General features: G+C 48.2%; 1 protein-coding gene across 4 annotated transcripts in view; it reads right to left on the bottom strand.

Moving 5' to 3' along the window:
• The window catches only part of CLPB (caseinolytic mitochondrial matrix peptidase chaperone subunit B), a 148538-nt gene that overhangs the window by 10547 nt on the left and 120702 nt on the right, over positions 1–17289 (bottom strand). For all 4 annotated transcript variants that reach the window (XM_003910368.3, XM_003910367.3, XM_021926248.2 and 1 more), the window contains 3 exons: positions 12812–12926; positions 4700–4777; positions 3396–3451 (listed from right to left, as the gene is read on the bottom strand). In XM_003910368.3, the coding sequence (XP_003910417.2) occupies positions 3396–3451; positions 4700–4777; positions 12812–12926 (249 nt within the window). The remainder of the gene's footprint in view (positions 1–3395; positions 3452–4699; positions 4778–12811; positions 12927–17289) is intronic.

The following is a 17289-nucleotide window of genomic DNA, read 5'->3' as shown; positions in this document are numbered from 1 at the left end:
AAGTCTCTGAGGCAAGCACTACTATCACCTCCACTTTACAGATGAGAAAACTAAGTCATAGATTAAAGTAACTTGCTCAAAGTCACCCGTGCTTGGCAATCCGGCTCCACGTCTGTGCTCTTAGCCATCATGCTACACTGCCTCATAGCTTCCCCTCTGCCAATCAGCTGGGCTCTTGACAGTCTTCACCTGAAGAGTTCTGAGCTTTGTGTCCAGATGCCAATGAATGTCTGACGACACATGGACTATAGACTCTCATGCTTACTTATGTCAAGTGACCTGGGTTCTCACCCTAGTTCTTCTAATGATTTGCTAGGTAATTTTGAACACATTTTTGGGCTTGATTTTCTTGGCCAGAATCATCATTTTGATTTCACATGATCTTAGCTTGGGGTTATCAACAAAGTGAGGCAAGAACAATAAAAGTAACATCCAACATGTACTGATTGCTTACCACATGCCAAGAATGGCGTTTTAACATTTTACATCACTATCTCATTTAACCTTCTGAACAATCCAGGGAGACTGGCACCATTATGGAGCCCACTTTCCAGATGAGAAAGATGATGTAAACAGAGGTCCTGGCCAACTCCACATAGCAGGTACAGTTGGGATTTTAACCCAGGCAGCTGGACTCAGATACTTGCTCTTTATCCCTCATCATATTGCTACTAGAACTAAGTCTTTTGGGCTCCACCACCCTACCTTACAATGATATCACAGAACACCATTAAGGTTCCTTCTCAAGGCTTATTAGCTCTAGTAATGAAAGTTAACAGAGCCACTCAGTTTGGGAGAAATAGTACACAGGCTAATGAGAGAAAAAAAATAAGTTCACAGATCTGATAAAGAAATCATATAAATGTACAAAGAATGCCTTCTGAAGTAGCAAGATCTGGAGGTGTCAGTGTCTCTTTACAAATGAAGAAACTAGGGATCAGAGAGCCAGAACTAGAATTCACGTCATCAAACTCTGGGCCAGTGCTCATTTCATTTCATCAGCCGTCTTGGGAGACAAATCAAAGGGAGCTTCTGTTTGGTCTCTTTCACACTGTGCTCTGTGAATGGCGCTTTCCATACATCACTCTTTGGGCCCCAGGTACACTGGTTACACAGCTTAAAGTCCAGGGCTCTCTTGGATTTCGAAGGCAGGTCTCAAACATGCCTGTCATGTGGCTATAAAGTATCTATGCTAAACATAGATTCTGTAATGAGTTGACCCACAGGGCTAGTACAGGTAGGAGTTTCATAGAAGCACCACCTATGATTTAAAAATAAAATACATGATTGTTTTTATGCAGCTTCTCATGCCTCTCATCTCCCAATGTGAAATGGGGACACACCGGCAAGTTTCCCATCTAGCTTCCTAGAGCAGCTGAGAACAACGGTATCACAGTGAGGAGCTGAGAGACTGGATTGATTCTGGTTTTATTTCTTCCCCTAACAGGGGAAGCCTAAGAATGGTGTAGGGCCTCAGTTTTCTCATCTGAAAAGTGGGTCTAATTTAGCATCCATGCCATCTTCCCCATAGAATCAAATGGGAGAGTAGATGGGGCGCTGCTGTGGTAAGTAGGAAGTGATGAATACATGCAAGTCAAGGAAGAGGCACTTGCTGTGTGCTCGCCATGGTGTGATGACATAAGTGATAAGCACACAGCGTCGTCACTTGATGCTCCCCATAACCTAAGATATGGATTGGAGGGCTTTCACCTTGAGGCAAGAGAGTTGAAACTTCAAGGGGTAAAGTTCACCTGCCTAGGGCCAGTAGAAAGTAGAAGCACTGGAACCTGAAGCAAAGAATGGTTGCTCCAGAGCTCTGTCCACCACAGTGCGCTGCCTCTGAGGGTGATGGTGTTACTTCCTTCTGAGGGAGGCATGCACTGAAGCATGCCAACGTCATCCTGCACTGGGGTAAATCTGTCTCCCATTCAGATGTGCCAACTAAAAAATTACTTGCATTATTAGTGTTTTAACAAGCCCCTTCTCCTTTTTACACTAGCAAGTCAGTACATACTCTCCTTCTACTTCCACTGTGTATGAAGACATATGAAGACAGCTTGGATAAGGAGATTATATTTGTAATTAAATATTAACCTTTCTGACAGTATTATTAAAATTAAACCACTCAGAATTCTTCATCCCTAATCAGGTGGTTCCTGCCCGTAACTGCATCTTCCCTAATAGTCCTGCTAGTTTATGGCCCTTTCCAGAGTGCTAATTGTTTCAATCGCTGCCAACCTGATGAATTGACTTAAAAATGCTATTTCAGTTGGAGCGCATTAGCATGCTACGCGTTGCTTCTTGCTTGCCTGCTTGTCAAGTGGGTCTGCTCCAGGTTTGGTGGAGGCAGAGCACAGCTACTGGCAGAGATGGGGGTTTAAGAGCCTTCAGCCATTTATGAAGCAGAAGGGGGCTCAGGAGGACATAATCTGAACTACCTTGTTTCTGTGGCTACCAGTGGGGCAGGCAGGCCAGAAAGAGAACAGGAGTCCAAGACTCTGCTGCTGGGGCCACTTGGCTGGCAGAGGCCTAAGCAACTCCTCATTGCTTTGGCCAGGGAGGCTTTCCTTAGAAAGGCAAGAGCAAGAGCATCTGGGGTCTCGGGCAACCTCCAGCCCTCGATGCTGGGAAGGCTGGTAGAAGAATGTTTGGCTTTCAGTGAAATGTTTTTGCACTCTCTCCGAGGATTGCTGTCTCTGCACAAAAGCATTTCCTGCCTCCCTAAAAAGTTAAACTGAGCAGGCCTTGGAAAGCCTGAGTGTGAACAAATAGGGGATGGGGATGGCCCTCTCCTGTGGAGAATCCAGGGCTCTGAGCCATGGAGGAAGGGGGACTATAAGCACCCCAGGCTCAAGACATAAGAAACCATGTTTAAAAGCTCATGCAGGATAGTGAGAGGCAACAAGGCATCCTCTTATTCCTATTTGTTTTCTCCTACAGCCCCCAAGACTCCCATGAGCACAGCCATGACTGCACTGAACAGTAATGGTGTCTTTCTAAAGCTGTTTCCCTCTCCAACCTGAGCTCCTTGGAGCAGGGGGAGTATCTTAATAAATGCTGTATTAGCAGCATCTAGTTCAACACCTGGCATGGCATAGATGCCTGAAAATGTTGTATGGCGGATCTCACTTTGTTTCCTCAAGAGTCAGGCAGGGCAAGGATTATTATTCCTATTTTATAGATGAAGAAACTGAGGCATAAAGAGGTGGGATAACTTGCCCAAATCTCTGGAGCAACTGGTGGCCAAGTGGGGGCCAGAGCTGAGGTCTGCTTCCTGGGTCAGGGCCCATCTTTTTGATTGCCTATTGTTGAATTCAGAGGGTCAGATTTTTTGGGATAGCAGGAGTGGTGAGGTCTCCACGATCTGCAGATCAGACCTAGGTCCCAGTCCTTACCTTTTTAGCATCTTTGTGCATGTATTTGGCTGTCTGCTTGGCCAGCTCTGTTTTTCCTAGTAAGAAAGGAGAGGTGTTGGGTTACAAACAGGTGACTAACCACTGGAATGAAAGAATACTAGAAATGCATGGATACTAGAAAGAATATATTCTATGGATGAGAATGTTGAGGCACAGAAAGGATCAATGACTCTCCCACAGTCACCTGGGGAGTTAATGGTGAAGCTGGGACCAAAATCAAAGTCTGTACTGCATCTTAATTTTTCTGGGATGGGGACTGAGGCCTTTTCTCTGTAGCACCGTCCTAAGAGTGACAGGTTGACTTTATAATCCAGAACCAACTTGCTTTTTAAAGCCTAGTACAAACCTCACCTCTCCTAGGAGTACCCGGGCCTCCTGGCTCACTGCCCTGCATCCCTCTCAATACCCACAGTCCTGCCATTTAGCCAGGCCCTGGAACCACATGCCAGACAGAGGGTGGGAGGGGCTGGAGAGCACCTCTCATTGTGGCTTCATGGTCCTTCTTTGTAACACAGAAGGAACGACAGTACTGAAGTGGGGGCTCTGAAGGGCCACTTGGTGGATGGTAACCTTTGGAAGTCCCTGACTAGTATAAAAGTCTAGTTCTGGAGCATCATGGTCAGGTGGTGGTATCCTTTTGGGGGCCTACATCTGAGGGAGAGGCCCATGAAGATGTTGGGAGGGGAAGAGAAGGAAACTAAACCATGAAATTTCCCATCAGGACCATGGTGGGAGGTGGTAGTGAAGGAATGGGGGGGTTCTGTCAGGGCAGAGAATGAGTGGGTAAGAATGCTTCAGATAATCCAGCCCAACTGGCTAGAAAAATACTCAACCCATCTTACTGCAACCAATTTTGCTATGCATCTGGCACTGTGGTGGTCATTAGGGGCCTTCTTTAGCATTTACAGCTAGGCTGCACTGAACATGGTTGGTGTGCTGGGCAAAGGAGGTGATTCAACTATTCCCGAAGGGGAGGCTCTGCGGATGCAGAGTGGCTGGACCAGGGTTAATGGGTCCTGAAGGGCCTGGTCCTCCAGGTGAATCAGTCTTAGCACCCCAACTTCCAGAGGGAGGGGCATAATTCCAGCTCTTCATAACATGACAGATGGTAACAGAGTCCTCTTTCTTGGTGGCTCTGTAATCTGGAGGCCGCTGTTTTCAGAGATGGAAATTGACCTAGAGGTGGACCTGCTGACCCTGGCCCGCAGCAGCTGGGGCTATCAGGCTTGGGCCGGGCACTACCCTAGCTCTCCGTCCCCACTAGATGATCTGCTCCCAATTACCTATTCCAGATGATCCCAAGAAGAGGAAGACCAGAGGGTGTTCTTCGTCGTACCAGCCATTCTCCTTCCTCCGGATCGCTATGGCCAAACACACAAGACGGGGGACGGGGAGGGAGGCAGATAAATCAATGACACAAAAGGCAGGATAATTATCACTAAGTATACAATATGTTTTACTGCTCTGCGCCCACTCAAAGTCCTCACTACCATTAGTGCTGCCTAATCTGATTAGCTGGCGAGGCCCCTAGAGACACCTAATCAGGTTAGCATGGATTTGGAAACCTGCCCAGAGCAGATTTCGGATAAAGTTTTCCAGGATGAGCACTCAGTGTTGCTAGGGAAACTGAAAGGCGGGTGGATGGTGAATGGAGGTGAAGGGGGTGGGGGACTGGTGAAGGAGAATTTGAGAGGAACTTCAGCTCTCACTGGTTACTCATCTACTCATCGCTAGTGGGACTATGGGCCGCCTCCTATGCAAATGCAAGAGGCAGAAGCCCATGGCAGGCCCTTGGAGATGTGGGATGTGAGCCCTGGACCCTTTCCTATCTGGGGAAACTAAGGTCTGGGCCACTGTCTGGGTCAGAAAGTGGAAACACAGCCAAATGCATTTTCTGGAAGCCAATCAAAGGCAATGTGGAGCTCGGGGCATGGAAGGGATAAGCCACCTGGTTACCAGAGATGCTAACCATAGCCTCCAGTGGCGGAGGGAGTGGGGAGCATGGCGAGCGGGACAGATAGATACCAGGTTCCTTGGAGGCTCAACTCTGCTAGAGTAAGACCTGACCTCCTCTTCAAGAGGGAGTATGTAATCAAGGGCTATGCATTCAATCTGAGAAAACTAAGCGCTTAATTATGGAGTAGGAGAATCAGGCTCAGAAACATTGCTCAAGTATACGAGTGGGGGTGGAGTGAGGCAGAACTGCAAGAAGAATCATGCACTGAACATGCTGTATGCTAAGCACAATGGGAAAATTCACCAATAATGTATCTATTCAAGACCCACACAAATACCCGGAGAGGAAAGTAGTATTCTCAACTCCATTATACTGAACACGAAACTGAGGCAACAGATAGAGGCTTGCCCAAGTCACACAACTAGTAGATGGCAGAGTTGCTTCTCTCTCTAAACCTGTCTTTTTTTTTTTTTTTTTTTTTTTAAAGTAACATATGGCTGCTCAAAAAAGTATGAATTTTGGTTGCACTAATGGAAACATGGCAGTCAGGAGCAGGAGCAGGAAAGAGACAGAGCACTGTGTAATGTCAAGGTCAGTCTGCAAATGGAACAGCATGTCTGATCTGGTCCCCAGGGTGTCAAGGGAAAATTAGCCAAGGAATAGATGTCAGAGAACAAGGCCTGGAACACCAGTCAATCGAGAAAGATTTGACAGTGTTTGGGATGTGTCTGCCAGTCTTGAGTTGCCAAGATCCTAACCACTATACTGTGTGGCTGGGTTTCAAAGAAGTGACTGCAGAGGTCTGGGAAGGTTCTTTGGAAGAGGCAGGACTGGTGACGGATCATGGAGGATGGGCAGGATTTGAAGAGGCAAAGGTGGCCAGTATGTCAGAGGTGGAGAGACAGGAATGATCATGAGGAGTGTTGGGGTGGGATCAGACTGTGAAGATCTAGAATACTGTTTTAGGAGTTCCACCTCAAGCCAGTGGTCTTTCTCATCTCGATCTCTAATGTTCCTACCTAAAATACGACTTTCTCTCTACTTCTGGCCTCAGCAGAAACAGATGGAAGCTGTGCAAATTCACGGACATCAGACTAGCCACTTCTGCCTGCCCAGAAAATGCTCCCTGAGAATCTTGAAAGAGGCCTGAGACAAAGCTCAGTACAACCTCTCTCCTGGGTAAGAATCCAACTAACTGGCCCAGGATCTCTGGAAAGGTTGGCTATAAGGGGAACCCACAGACCTCATAGGTACCTGAATGCTGGGGATGAACAGAGAAAAGTGCAAGCTTGGCTAAGTGGGGAGTCGCTGGTATCCTACAGAAACAGGGAGTTGAGAGTGTGGGTATCTGAGGAAGTGTAGATATTAAAATGGCAAAGGCTAGACTTGTGAATACTATGTATGGACATGTGTGTATGTGTGTTAGGGCAGGGATGAGAGCGGTGACCTGAAAGGAGCCACATTCTTCTAAAAGTTGACTAAATTAAGAGTCTAGGTTGGAAACAAGTTGAGTATGAACTGAGTTCAAGCTTCATGGGGTATTTGGGAAAGCAGATATACCCAGGCATTCCCCTACGTGGGTTCCCCAGGGTATCATGTACCTGGGGTTCTGATCCTGACTTTTCTTTTAAGGTAGCATCCCAGCCCGCAGAGAGCTGCACACTGCTGAGCTGTGCAGTACAAAAACACCATGGAGAATGAGGAATTGAATTATGCCTGGGGCCACTATTTCCCCCTTCTTTTCTAAGAATGCACCTGGGAGAGAGCTCTTTATAATGCCAGGCAGACTTCACTGCACAGCTGTCCCTGGTCAATTCTGCCCGACCTAGGGCATGAGTCTGGGGTGGGCTTGATGTGCGTCCCCTGTGAAGCAGGCGAAATGCCAACCATTAAACAATTACAACTCTGGACATTTCTAATAATATCTGAAGAGAAAAACAGCCAAGCAGATGGAGTCCGACAGAATGAGAAATGGTGGTGGCTAGGAAGGACTGGAGAAGGCGGGCCCCAGTGTGTGTAGTTGGCAGGGTGGCTGAGAACCAAGGCTATGGGCCTTGAGGATCCCGTCAGGCCAGAGTAGAGGCTGGGACAGAGACCTGGATGGACCCATGTGGGATGTGGCGATAGGTGTTGTTGCTCAAATTGTGGCCAGCAAATGTATTTACAACTGACTCTGTAACACTTCATTGTCTATAAAGAACTTCTGTAGACATAATTTCATTTCAGCCTTGTGAGGTAAGCAGAGTAGGGGACTTGATTTCCATTTTATAGGTGAGGAAACATGCACACAGAAGTTAGGTAACCTGCTTAAGTTTACAGGGGGAAGAAACAAAGACCCTGGGCTTTACCCTCAGCTCTGGCTGAGCCTGAGCCTGTGCTTTACTACAGGAGCTTGGAGGAAAGTGAGCTCTCCTCCTCTGGCTCTCTGCTGCCACGGTACCTCCTCGTACCCTGACTCCCTGGAAAACGTTCTCTGTAGTCTTCTAATCTGGACTGCTCAGCCATTCAGCACATGGCCTCAGGAGCCCCTGTCCCCTGACCCTCTCCTGGTCACTGCTCTTGGGCTAGAGATGGTGTCAGGGCCCTCTACACAGGCAGCCTGGCTCCCTTGCCTGCCCAGTCCCATCGCCACGAGCTCCAGCTAGGCTGCTCTGCCTCCCAGCACGTAGTACCAGTGCCCACCTGGCTTGTGTTCTGCTTTCTCCTGACCATGCTTGTCACTACTGGAACATCTGAAAACTCACCTAAAGCAGCCCTTTTTGATTCACTCCACCACACCACATCTAGCCATTAACTTGCAGGTCTGTATTCTCTGGCATGCATTCATCTACAGGGTGGTATAGTGGAGAGGGCAGGAGTTACAGAATCCAGCAAGGAGTCCCGCCTCTGTCACTTACCAGCTGACTGACTTTGAATAAAGCACTTATTCCTTTAGAGCCTCAGTTTCTTCCTCTATAAAATGGGAACAGTCACATATGCTGTGTCAGCCCCACATGCAGATCAAACAAGTTAATGGTGATGAAAGCAATTTGTAAGTGGCAAGGAGTGGTATACCAATAAGAGTAAAAATAATGGTAGTCATAGCAGCAGCAATTGGAGTTACCATTAGCTTTTGTATTTTACAGTAACTCTTTCATCCTCCTAATAATCTGATAAGTAGGTGTTACCTCCATTTTACACAGTACACCGAGGCTCAGAGACAGGCAGTGTAAGGTGTTTCATCTACCTGTGGCCTTGTATCTGGGGGAGAGCGTGTGCCCCCAATCTGACTGTATTCCATGGGAGCAGGTGCTGGGTGTCCTATTTTCTGAGGACCCTTGAGACTAGCCCAACACTGGTTTAATACTTGCTAACTAAATGAATTATTAGTCTTTCTCGAATCGCAAATGGGAAAGAACAGGAACTTCAACTCTCATTTTACAGAGAAGAGGAGAAGAGTAAGGCCTAGACTTGAGTCTCTTAGTGCCCCAGGTGGCTACTACCATTCTTGGGTGAAGAAGGCTTCCACTTTCTTCTAAATCCCTCTCCAGGAAGCCTTATGCATTTGTTTAGCAAAAAAGTTCTGTACTAGGTGCAGGGGCACCCATAAAGGGGCCTCAAATAAGGTGTGTGCCATAGAGGTAAAGGCTGCTATGAAAACTGTGGGCTCCAAACAGGATAGGTGCACAGAGGGAAGTATGGGAAGAGCCATTTGTGCCAGCCTGACATTTATGCTTGAAGAGTGAGAGGGAGATTGCCAGCCAGTTGCAGGTATGATGGGACATTCCAGGAAGAAGGCCCCAGTGTGTGCAAAACCAAAAAGGCAAAAGCGGCCTCCTCCTTCCACCCCAGGCCTTTGTTTCTGTCCAGCTGAGGGTTCTAGGGCAGTCTGGGTGGGCTGACTCACCTTTCTTGATAGGTGCCAGGGATATAGTGTGGGAGGTTTTTTATAACCTAATCTGGAACAAGCTTGTCACATCTGTGGCATCTCCTAGGGGAACCAGTCCTTCAGAGGGACTCTCATGGTTGAGTCATAAAAATGTTTATCAGCAATTTCCTGACGACTGCTTGTAGGTTCGAGGAACATGGTAAGTACTGGACAGGTGCCTATTATTTCTTTGTGTTACAAACATTCCAATTACACTCTTTCAGTTGTTTTAAATATACAATAAAGGGCCTAGGTCTTGAATGTCTCAGCAGGCAACGTGGAAGGGCAGGGCAGTCCAGGCAACGAGAAAGCACAGCAAGTGACTTCAGAAGTAACATGATGTGGGGTGGAACTGCAAGCAGTTTTGTAAGTTAATCACTACAACTCCACAACCCAGGGATGACATGGATGTATTTCTCAGATGAGGATTCAAAGGGAGGGTCCAGAAAGGTACAAAGCTTGGGAAGATTACGTTTTTGGGCTGGTCAAAGAGGGAAGTGAAGCATGAGATCTGGTGGTGTGCCCTGGTGGCCATACGCAATCCTTCTGTAACAAGAAATATGTGCCATACTCGGGCAGAGCCAAACACGTGAGGTGGCAGAGCCAAACACGTGAGGTGGCAGAGCTTCCCCAGGGGAGTATGTGGCTTCAGAGGGTCAACTGGGACCAGGTGGACAGAAGCTGGGGACAGGTTCCTGGTCAGAAGGAGCTCTGAGAAAGCTGCCGGGTATGGGCAGGCTGACCTGTGCCCAGGAGAGGCTTCTCAGAGCAGGTCTGGGGAATGGCCTGCCCACTCCAGGGGTCAAAGGTCAAAGAGTATGGCTGTAATGAACTATTCTATAGTTGTATTCCTAGTATGCTGTGGGCTACCAGAGAGCAGGTGCTGCAGCTTCCCTGTTTTACTTCAGGGCACATCCTAGAGCCCATGAGGGCCTGGCCTATGGGGCTATTCCCTAGAGATGGACAAGGGGCCAGACCAAATTCTTTAATTTGACAAGCTGCGCTAAGCATCTACTTTGAGCAGGGTGCTGTGTCAGGAATTGGGAGTACAAAAATGATTAAGTCATGTTATCTCCCCTCAAGGAGCCTGCAGTCAATTGCTCCTGAACTGAGTCAGGCTAAGTAAAAACCAGCCAGTGTGTGAGCAATGGGTTGGGGTGGGGTGGGGGAAGGGCCAGAAGGGAAGGATTGCAGGCAGAGAGGGTGGCAGACAAATGCAGGCAGGAAATCAAGAGTATGTGCAGGGAGGCAGAGGCAGGCTGTTGTGGCTGGTGCATGCAGCACAAAGCAGGGAGCAGCAGGAGCAGGCCTGCATGCCAGGTTAGGGCAGCAAGGAACATGCAAAGGTTTTAAACGGGAGTGGCACTGTTAAGATACGTGTTTTGCAAAGATTACTCCAGCTGGTGAGGAGAACTGATTCTAGGGGAAGGAAGGGAGGCAGGGACACCAGTGAAGGAGCTGCCTGGTTCAGATGGGAGACACGGACACCCTGAGTTAGGGCAGTGATATTAGGAAGAGAGTGGCAAGGCCCGGTGTTTGATCCTTCATGGGTTGTAAGGGGTGAGGGGAAGGGAGGGGCCAAGGAAGCATCTGAGTTTCTATTTAAGAGATCAGTGAATGGTGGTCTCTACACAGATCAGAACACAGGAGATGGGCAGGCTGGGGAGGGGAGGGAGTCTGATTCTGAATGTGCTGAATAGAGAGCTGGTTGCTTTTCTGAGGAGCATGGTGGGGCGTGGAGGTGCTGAGCTCCCAGGAGGTCTGCCCAACAGGGCAGGCAGCCTCCCGTCCTCAGGATCGAGAGCAGCTCTGGATTCTGGAAGAAAAGCCTCACTTTCAATGCCAAGGCTCTGGCTTGCAGGTTGTCCTGGTTTGGTTCCAGTGGCCCTAGACCAGACAGGCCATGGGGGCCTGAGCTGTGGGGCTGACGCTTTATCTCCTCCATTTGTAAGGTGGTAACTGTGCACCAGCCTTGCTAGAGGCCCTGCAGCTGGGGATCACACTGATAAATTCACTGTATTACTTTGCACAAATCAATATCCCAGCACTTACCAGGGGTTGATGTGACCAAAATTGGTTTCAGCCAATTCGTGAGGGTAATAAATGGCCATTTATCAAATCAATTCATTCTGCGGCACTTCTCTGGCTGCCCATCCTCATGGTACCCATGGGGTGCCAGGCTCCATCCAGCCAGTCCCTACCACACATGTGACGCTAGCTTGGAGAACTCAGGGAGGCCTGGCCTAGCCTCTAGATCTGCCTCCCTCTCCTGGACCTGCTTCAGTTTGAGGTCTCGAGGTGTTGGGTGCTGCTTGCCTACCATAAGTTCTGACCCGGAGAATGCTTCATGCTTCAGCTGGGCTAGCAGCTGCAACCACCAGGCTGCCTTATTCCCTCATGCTTGGGTTTAGAAGCCTCTGGGAGCTGGTCACAAGGACTGAACATGGCTCTGAACATTATCATTGTGATCCCCAGCTGCAGGGCTTCTCAGCAAGGTGGATACAGTAACTTCCTTACAAATGGAGGTTAAAAAGCACCAACCCCACAATCCAGGCATACCACACGACCAGGTAGGGCCTTCCTGGGGCAGTGGTATTTTAAACTTCAGTTGAGTGTCAGAATCACCTGAAGAGCCTGTTAACATACAGATCCCAGAAATTTTTATTCCACAGGTGTGGAATCAGCCTGAGATCTGAGTTTTAACAGGTTCCCAGATGATAGTGATGCTGCTGGTCCAGAGACCATGCTTTGAGAACCACTGTGTTGGGGGATACACCTTTGTCTTGGCCTGGCCTGGGGTTCCTCTTCCCTTGCCTCATCTATCTGAAATCAAGCCCAAGGAGTGGTGTTTCAGAGTTGGAGAACAAAGATGAGGCCACTGTGTTCAGCAGAACCTTAATTATCTGCTCGTGGGGTCTGCACAGGCTGGAGGGCCATTACATTAGGGGTTACACCAGAGGGCAGTCTGCCTCCCAAGGATCAAAGTATGGAAATAAGAGCTTCAGTGGTGGAGAAGACACTCAAAAGTTGTTCAGGATATTTTCTATAAATTTAGGCCAGCTGTTGACAAATTATCCGGAAGTGATAGAAGAGTCCCAGGTTGTCAGATGGGGACATAAGTTCTGGCTCAGCTGCTACATTGTTAGTGACAGACAAGCTCCTATCCCTCTCTGGGTCTCAATTCTCCCACTTGAAAAATGGGGTTGAGGGTAGCGGACCAGATGACGGTCAGAGTTAAATTCTATGCATAGGAAAGCAGCCTGGAGCAAGTGATTTAGGTATTTTGTATCTCAGCTTCCTCATCAGTAAAATGGGATTGAGCGGCACCAACCTCAGAGGATTGCTATAAGGATTAAATGACACATGACACGCAGAGAACTTAAAACAATGTCTGGCATATAGATAGTACTCAACAAATGCTAACTTTTAATATTATTAACAGCGCCTATCCAGTTTGGTGATGACAGGATGTACACCTCACTGCAGCAGAGCATGAACCACTCTGTCCTTTCTGGCATCACACATACTCACCAGCACCCACTGTGGCGATGGCGCTCTCCTGGCCAATGATATGCTCCTTCAGCCGCTGCTCCAGGGGGAAGCGGCGCCGCTCCTCGGCCTCACGCTTCCGCTGCTTCTCTTGGTACTGTGTGGAGAGAAGGCAAATGGTTGAGGGCTGCTGGAACCATAGCACCATAGCTTCATTCTATCCCCCAACTCGGGGAAAACCAGGTCTGGGTCTCCAGTGGTCCTGCTTCATAGCTTTGGTTCATGGTCACTGGAGGCTGGTCCAGCCCTTTCTACTTTCCACTCAGGTGGCTGCCACTCAGGGCTCTCAGCTCACTCTGCTGGTAGAGTAAGTACTGCTAGCAGATTACCCTGGCTCTGGAGTCTGACAGAAGACCTGGGTCCAATCCCAGCTTTATCACTGACAAGATGTGCTTATCACCTGGAGCAAGTTGTTTCACCTCAGTTTTCTCATTAGCAAATTGGGGATTAAATATTAATATGACGATGTATGTAACAGGCCTAGCATCACGCTTGGCATGGAATAAGTGCTTAATAAGTATAAATTCCTCTTTCCTCTTGAAAAACGTTTTGATGTTCAAAAGAGAGCTATGAATACCCCCCATTTCAATGATGCTGTATTTCTATCAAACATAATTATTCAGCAATTGCTGCATGCCCAGCCTTGTGCATGGCCATGATGAAAGGGTGGGGCAGGGGAAGAAGCAGGACTATGCCCTGTCCCCTGGGAGGTTCCAGTTGATGCTGAAGGTCTGCCATGTCTGGCCCTGAGCTTCATCCACTTCACAAAAGGCAGCAGGAGAAGCCTAAGCTTGGTTACCCGTGCAGAAGAGGAGACCCGGGCTTGCCCTCAGGCAGCTCAAAGTCAGGAGATGAGGCATGGCCTGCACAAAAATACTTCCCAACCATCTTCCTCAAGGGTGCAAAGCATGAATCTCCAGCACTGCATCTTTCACTAAAAAACACAAAAACCTACTTGAAAACAAGTTTGGTGAATGTCTGTAAGTCTGTCCCCTAAATCAACTATGAGCTCCCCGAGGACAGGCCCTATGTTTGACTCACTGCTATTTCTAGCATGCGTCCTGGCAATAGTGGGGCATCTGGTGAGTGTTTGCAAAAATGACAGATACAAAGAGGAGAGAATTAACAGCTAGATGGAGTGGTGCAGGAGAAGAGAAAGGAAGAACACATAATTGTGGAACATCTATTGGGGGGCTTTCTGGGGAACAGGAGGCTTGAAGAAGCTGGAGGACTGGGCCAGGAGGGAGCCGTGGGACTGTCTGGAGGACAGGCAGGGAGGAGTGAGGGCAGGGTCCTGATGGTAGAGTATTTGTGGAGGTTGGGAGCTGGAGGGGAAGGAAGCAGATCTTGAACCGGAAAGGAATGACCAGGTCTTCAGGAGGCTCCTTTTCCCCAAGCCTGTAACACTAACATCTTTCTGGAAAGACAGCTGTCAAAGTCAGGCCCTGTCACAAAAGTTGTGGTTGCAGATTGCTCTTGCAGGCAGAGAGGATAAAAAATACCTACTGCTTGGGCAGTGTTTTCCTGTTACAGTAGTGACCTTGACAGAAGTTAAAAAAAATAAATAGCAAACAATCCAATTTTGGCTGTTGCTATCAGTCTATAACTGAAAGCTCCCATCAGTCCTGGGGTTTCATACGGAGCAGTAATTCGGCGCCAATCCCAGCGGAGTGACACTTGCCGGCTGGAATCCAGAGTGTCACTGTGCAGCTCCCTCAGGCGCCACATACATCACTTGGCTCTGCCGACTTCAGCCATAGATCTGCTTTTTCCTCCTCCCTGCCCACCCAGCCCCATTCAGCACTAGGTCCACTGGGCTGGAGGCTCTGATGGTGAGATGCATACATACTGGCTGGGACAGTGCTGACTTGCAGTCAGGCAGACCATGGAAGGAGCCTGAAGGGACAGAAGCTGGCTTGCAAGGGTTTGTTGGGTCAGTTTCCTCACTTCCCTTCAGTGATGAGTCCCAGAGTATGCCTGCCTCTGGGCCTTCGCTGACACTATTACCCCACTACAAAGGTCTTCTCTCTTCCCACCAACCTCCAAGGTGGTACCGTCTAGGGAGTCTGTTGTAAGGCTTTGTGCCTACCCCAGGCCCTGGGACCTCTGGTGCACTGAAATAACTTCCTGTTTGTCTCTCCTTCCTGGACCATGAGGTCACTGGTTACAAGACCATGTTTATTCATCTCTATAGTTCCAGCGCCTAGCAAAGGGCCTGGCTCACAGCAGGCGTCAATTTGTGTTGCTAACTGAATAAAGGTGACTACCGTTTGCAGAATGGCTGCTGTATGCCAGGCACTGTACTCAGCACCTTACACACAGCGTCTGCTTTAATTATTTCAGCTGTCTCCATCTGAGGTTTGGCTCTTCTTTTGGCTCACAGTGAGGCAAGTTGTGCAGAAAAGCACGCTTTGCTCCAGACAGACCTGAGTTCACCCCTCAACTTCATCTACTTCCTAGCTAGCTGACCTTGGGGAAGTTAAGCTCCCAGAATCTTAGTTTTCCTCATTAAAACACAGGATAGTATTGATAGTTTTGGCTTGTAGGATCCTTGTGGAATGCCACAAGGTGAGGATTAAATGAGATAATGCATTAATATATAAGTTCTTAGCAGAGTCTCTGGCACATAGCATTAAGAGGTAGTCTGAGTGACCAAAATGGCTACCTTCTACCTAACCCTTATTAAGCCTTTGATAAATGTGACTCCTCTTCTCCTTCACTGCATTTTGATAACAGACTGTCTAATCTAGTGCCTTTTTTGTTTTTGGTACTGGAATCCTTTAACTAATGTAATTGTAGGTGGAATTCCACAGATGAAAGGAAGAGTTACTCTGGCTCAAGCAGAAGCCAGAAGCCAAGTCCACTTGGTTGCTACCACTGCCCCAGAGGCAGCTCTCAAGGCTCCATCTCTAGGAACCCTAGGTCTGCAGCGTGCAGTCTCAACACTCACCCGGCTCTAGAGGTGCCTCCACTGCCTGAGGCGGCTCATCTTTGCTGTCAGCTTTCCTTACATGAGAGAGAATTCCACCTCTGGGTACTTTCCACCCATTGGTCTGTGGGGCCTCACAGAACGTATCTTTTCCCTTTGCCATAGGCAAAGTCTAACATAACTTTTCTTTCCACTTTGTTGATTTGGGTATGACCAGTATGGCCTCCCTAAGTCTTCTGTGGGGAAACACTTCTACTTCCTGTGACTCTTCTTCAGCATCATGGTTTTAGGTTGTTTGGTATTCCTGTTTATTTCTTGGGCAAAGGAAATGACTCTTGACTTCTATGGAGGTGACAGGTGGGGTGGGGAAAGTTATACCGTGAACTGGTTAGTTTTCCAGGATGTTTCTAGATGGTCTTGGGAAAGATTCAAACCATGGCCTAAATCTCAGCACATTCTGATTCTCCCCAGCCTGGTGTCCCAAATATCTATGCCAATTCAGAAAAACCTCAGAAAATGGATCAGGCTTCTTGATAAAAATGTAAAGGACACTGAGATTAAGCCAGGCAGGCAGAAGATTACTGCTTCATGTTCTTTTACCAATGCTTAACATAGAGTTTGTGCTAAAAAACATGAAATGAATGATTGACTTTTCACACACACATATATATATATATATATTTATTTATTTATTTATTTATTTTGAGACAGAGTCTCACTCTGTCGCCAAGGCTGGAGTACAGTGGCACTGTGTTGGCTCACTGCAACCTACGTCTCCCGGGTTCAAGCAATTCTCCTGCCTCGGCCTCCCAAGTAGCTGGGATTATAGGCGCCCGCCACCACGCCCGGCTAGTTTTTATATTTTTAGTAGAGATTGGTTTTCCCCCATGTTGGCCAGGCTGGTCTTGAACTCCTGACCTCAGGTGATCCACCCATCTTGGCCTCCCAAAGTGCTGAGATTACAGGCGTGAGCCACCGCACCCAGCAATGATTGACTTTTAAAGACATGAGCCATGTGCCCAGCCTTATGAAAGGCTAGCCAGTGGAGTAAACTAGAGAGGGAAAAATATTTGATATGTATATATTCTATTTGAAGGAGAGGAGAAAGAAGGATAGGAGGAGCTTGGTAAGGGCTCTATAAATACAGGCTACTATTGTTCCTGTCTTTGGGGAGATGGGGAGGAAGGCTACAACACCGAGTTCAAGGCTCTGCTCTGATAGGGATCCACTAGAGGAGAAGAGAAGGCAGGAATTCAGCCTGCAGAAGCAGAGGGCACTGAGCTGAGAGAGGTACTGTAAAGGAGCCACCCAGGAGAGCAGGAGTGGGAGACAGAGCATCTTCTTAATAAAAGCCACACACAATTAGCCTCAGAAGCCCTCACCTGGAGCCATCAGCGACCAGCTTCCCATGCTGCATCTTGGCTGGATAATCGCAGTCACTGGTTTCCATCAGTCTTGATTTAATATGGCACCCCTCCTGGCTGTGAGTGCATTTACAGGAAAGGGCTGGGAGGCCGAGGCGAAGCCTAGC

Source organism: Papio anubis, chromosome 12, assembly GCF_008728515.1.
Source record: "Papio anubis isolate 15944 chromosome 12, Panubis1.0, whole genome shotgun sequence".
In the NCBI taxonomy this organism is placed as follows: domain Eukaryota; kingdom Metazoa; phylum Chordata; class Mammalia; order Primates; family Cercopithecidae; genus Papio; species Papio anubis.
This window is presented reverse-complemented; position numbering and strand designations above follow the sequence as displayed.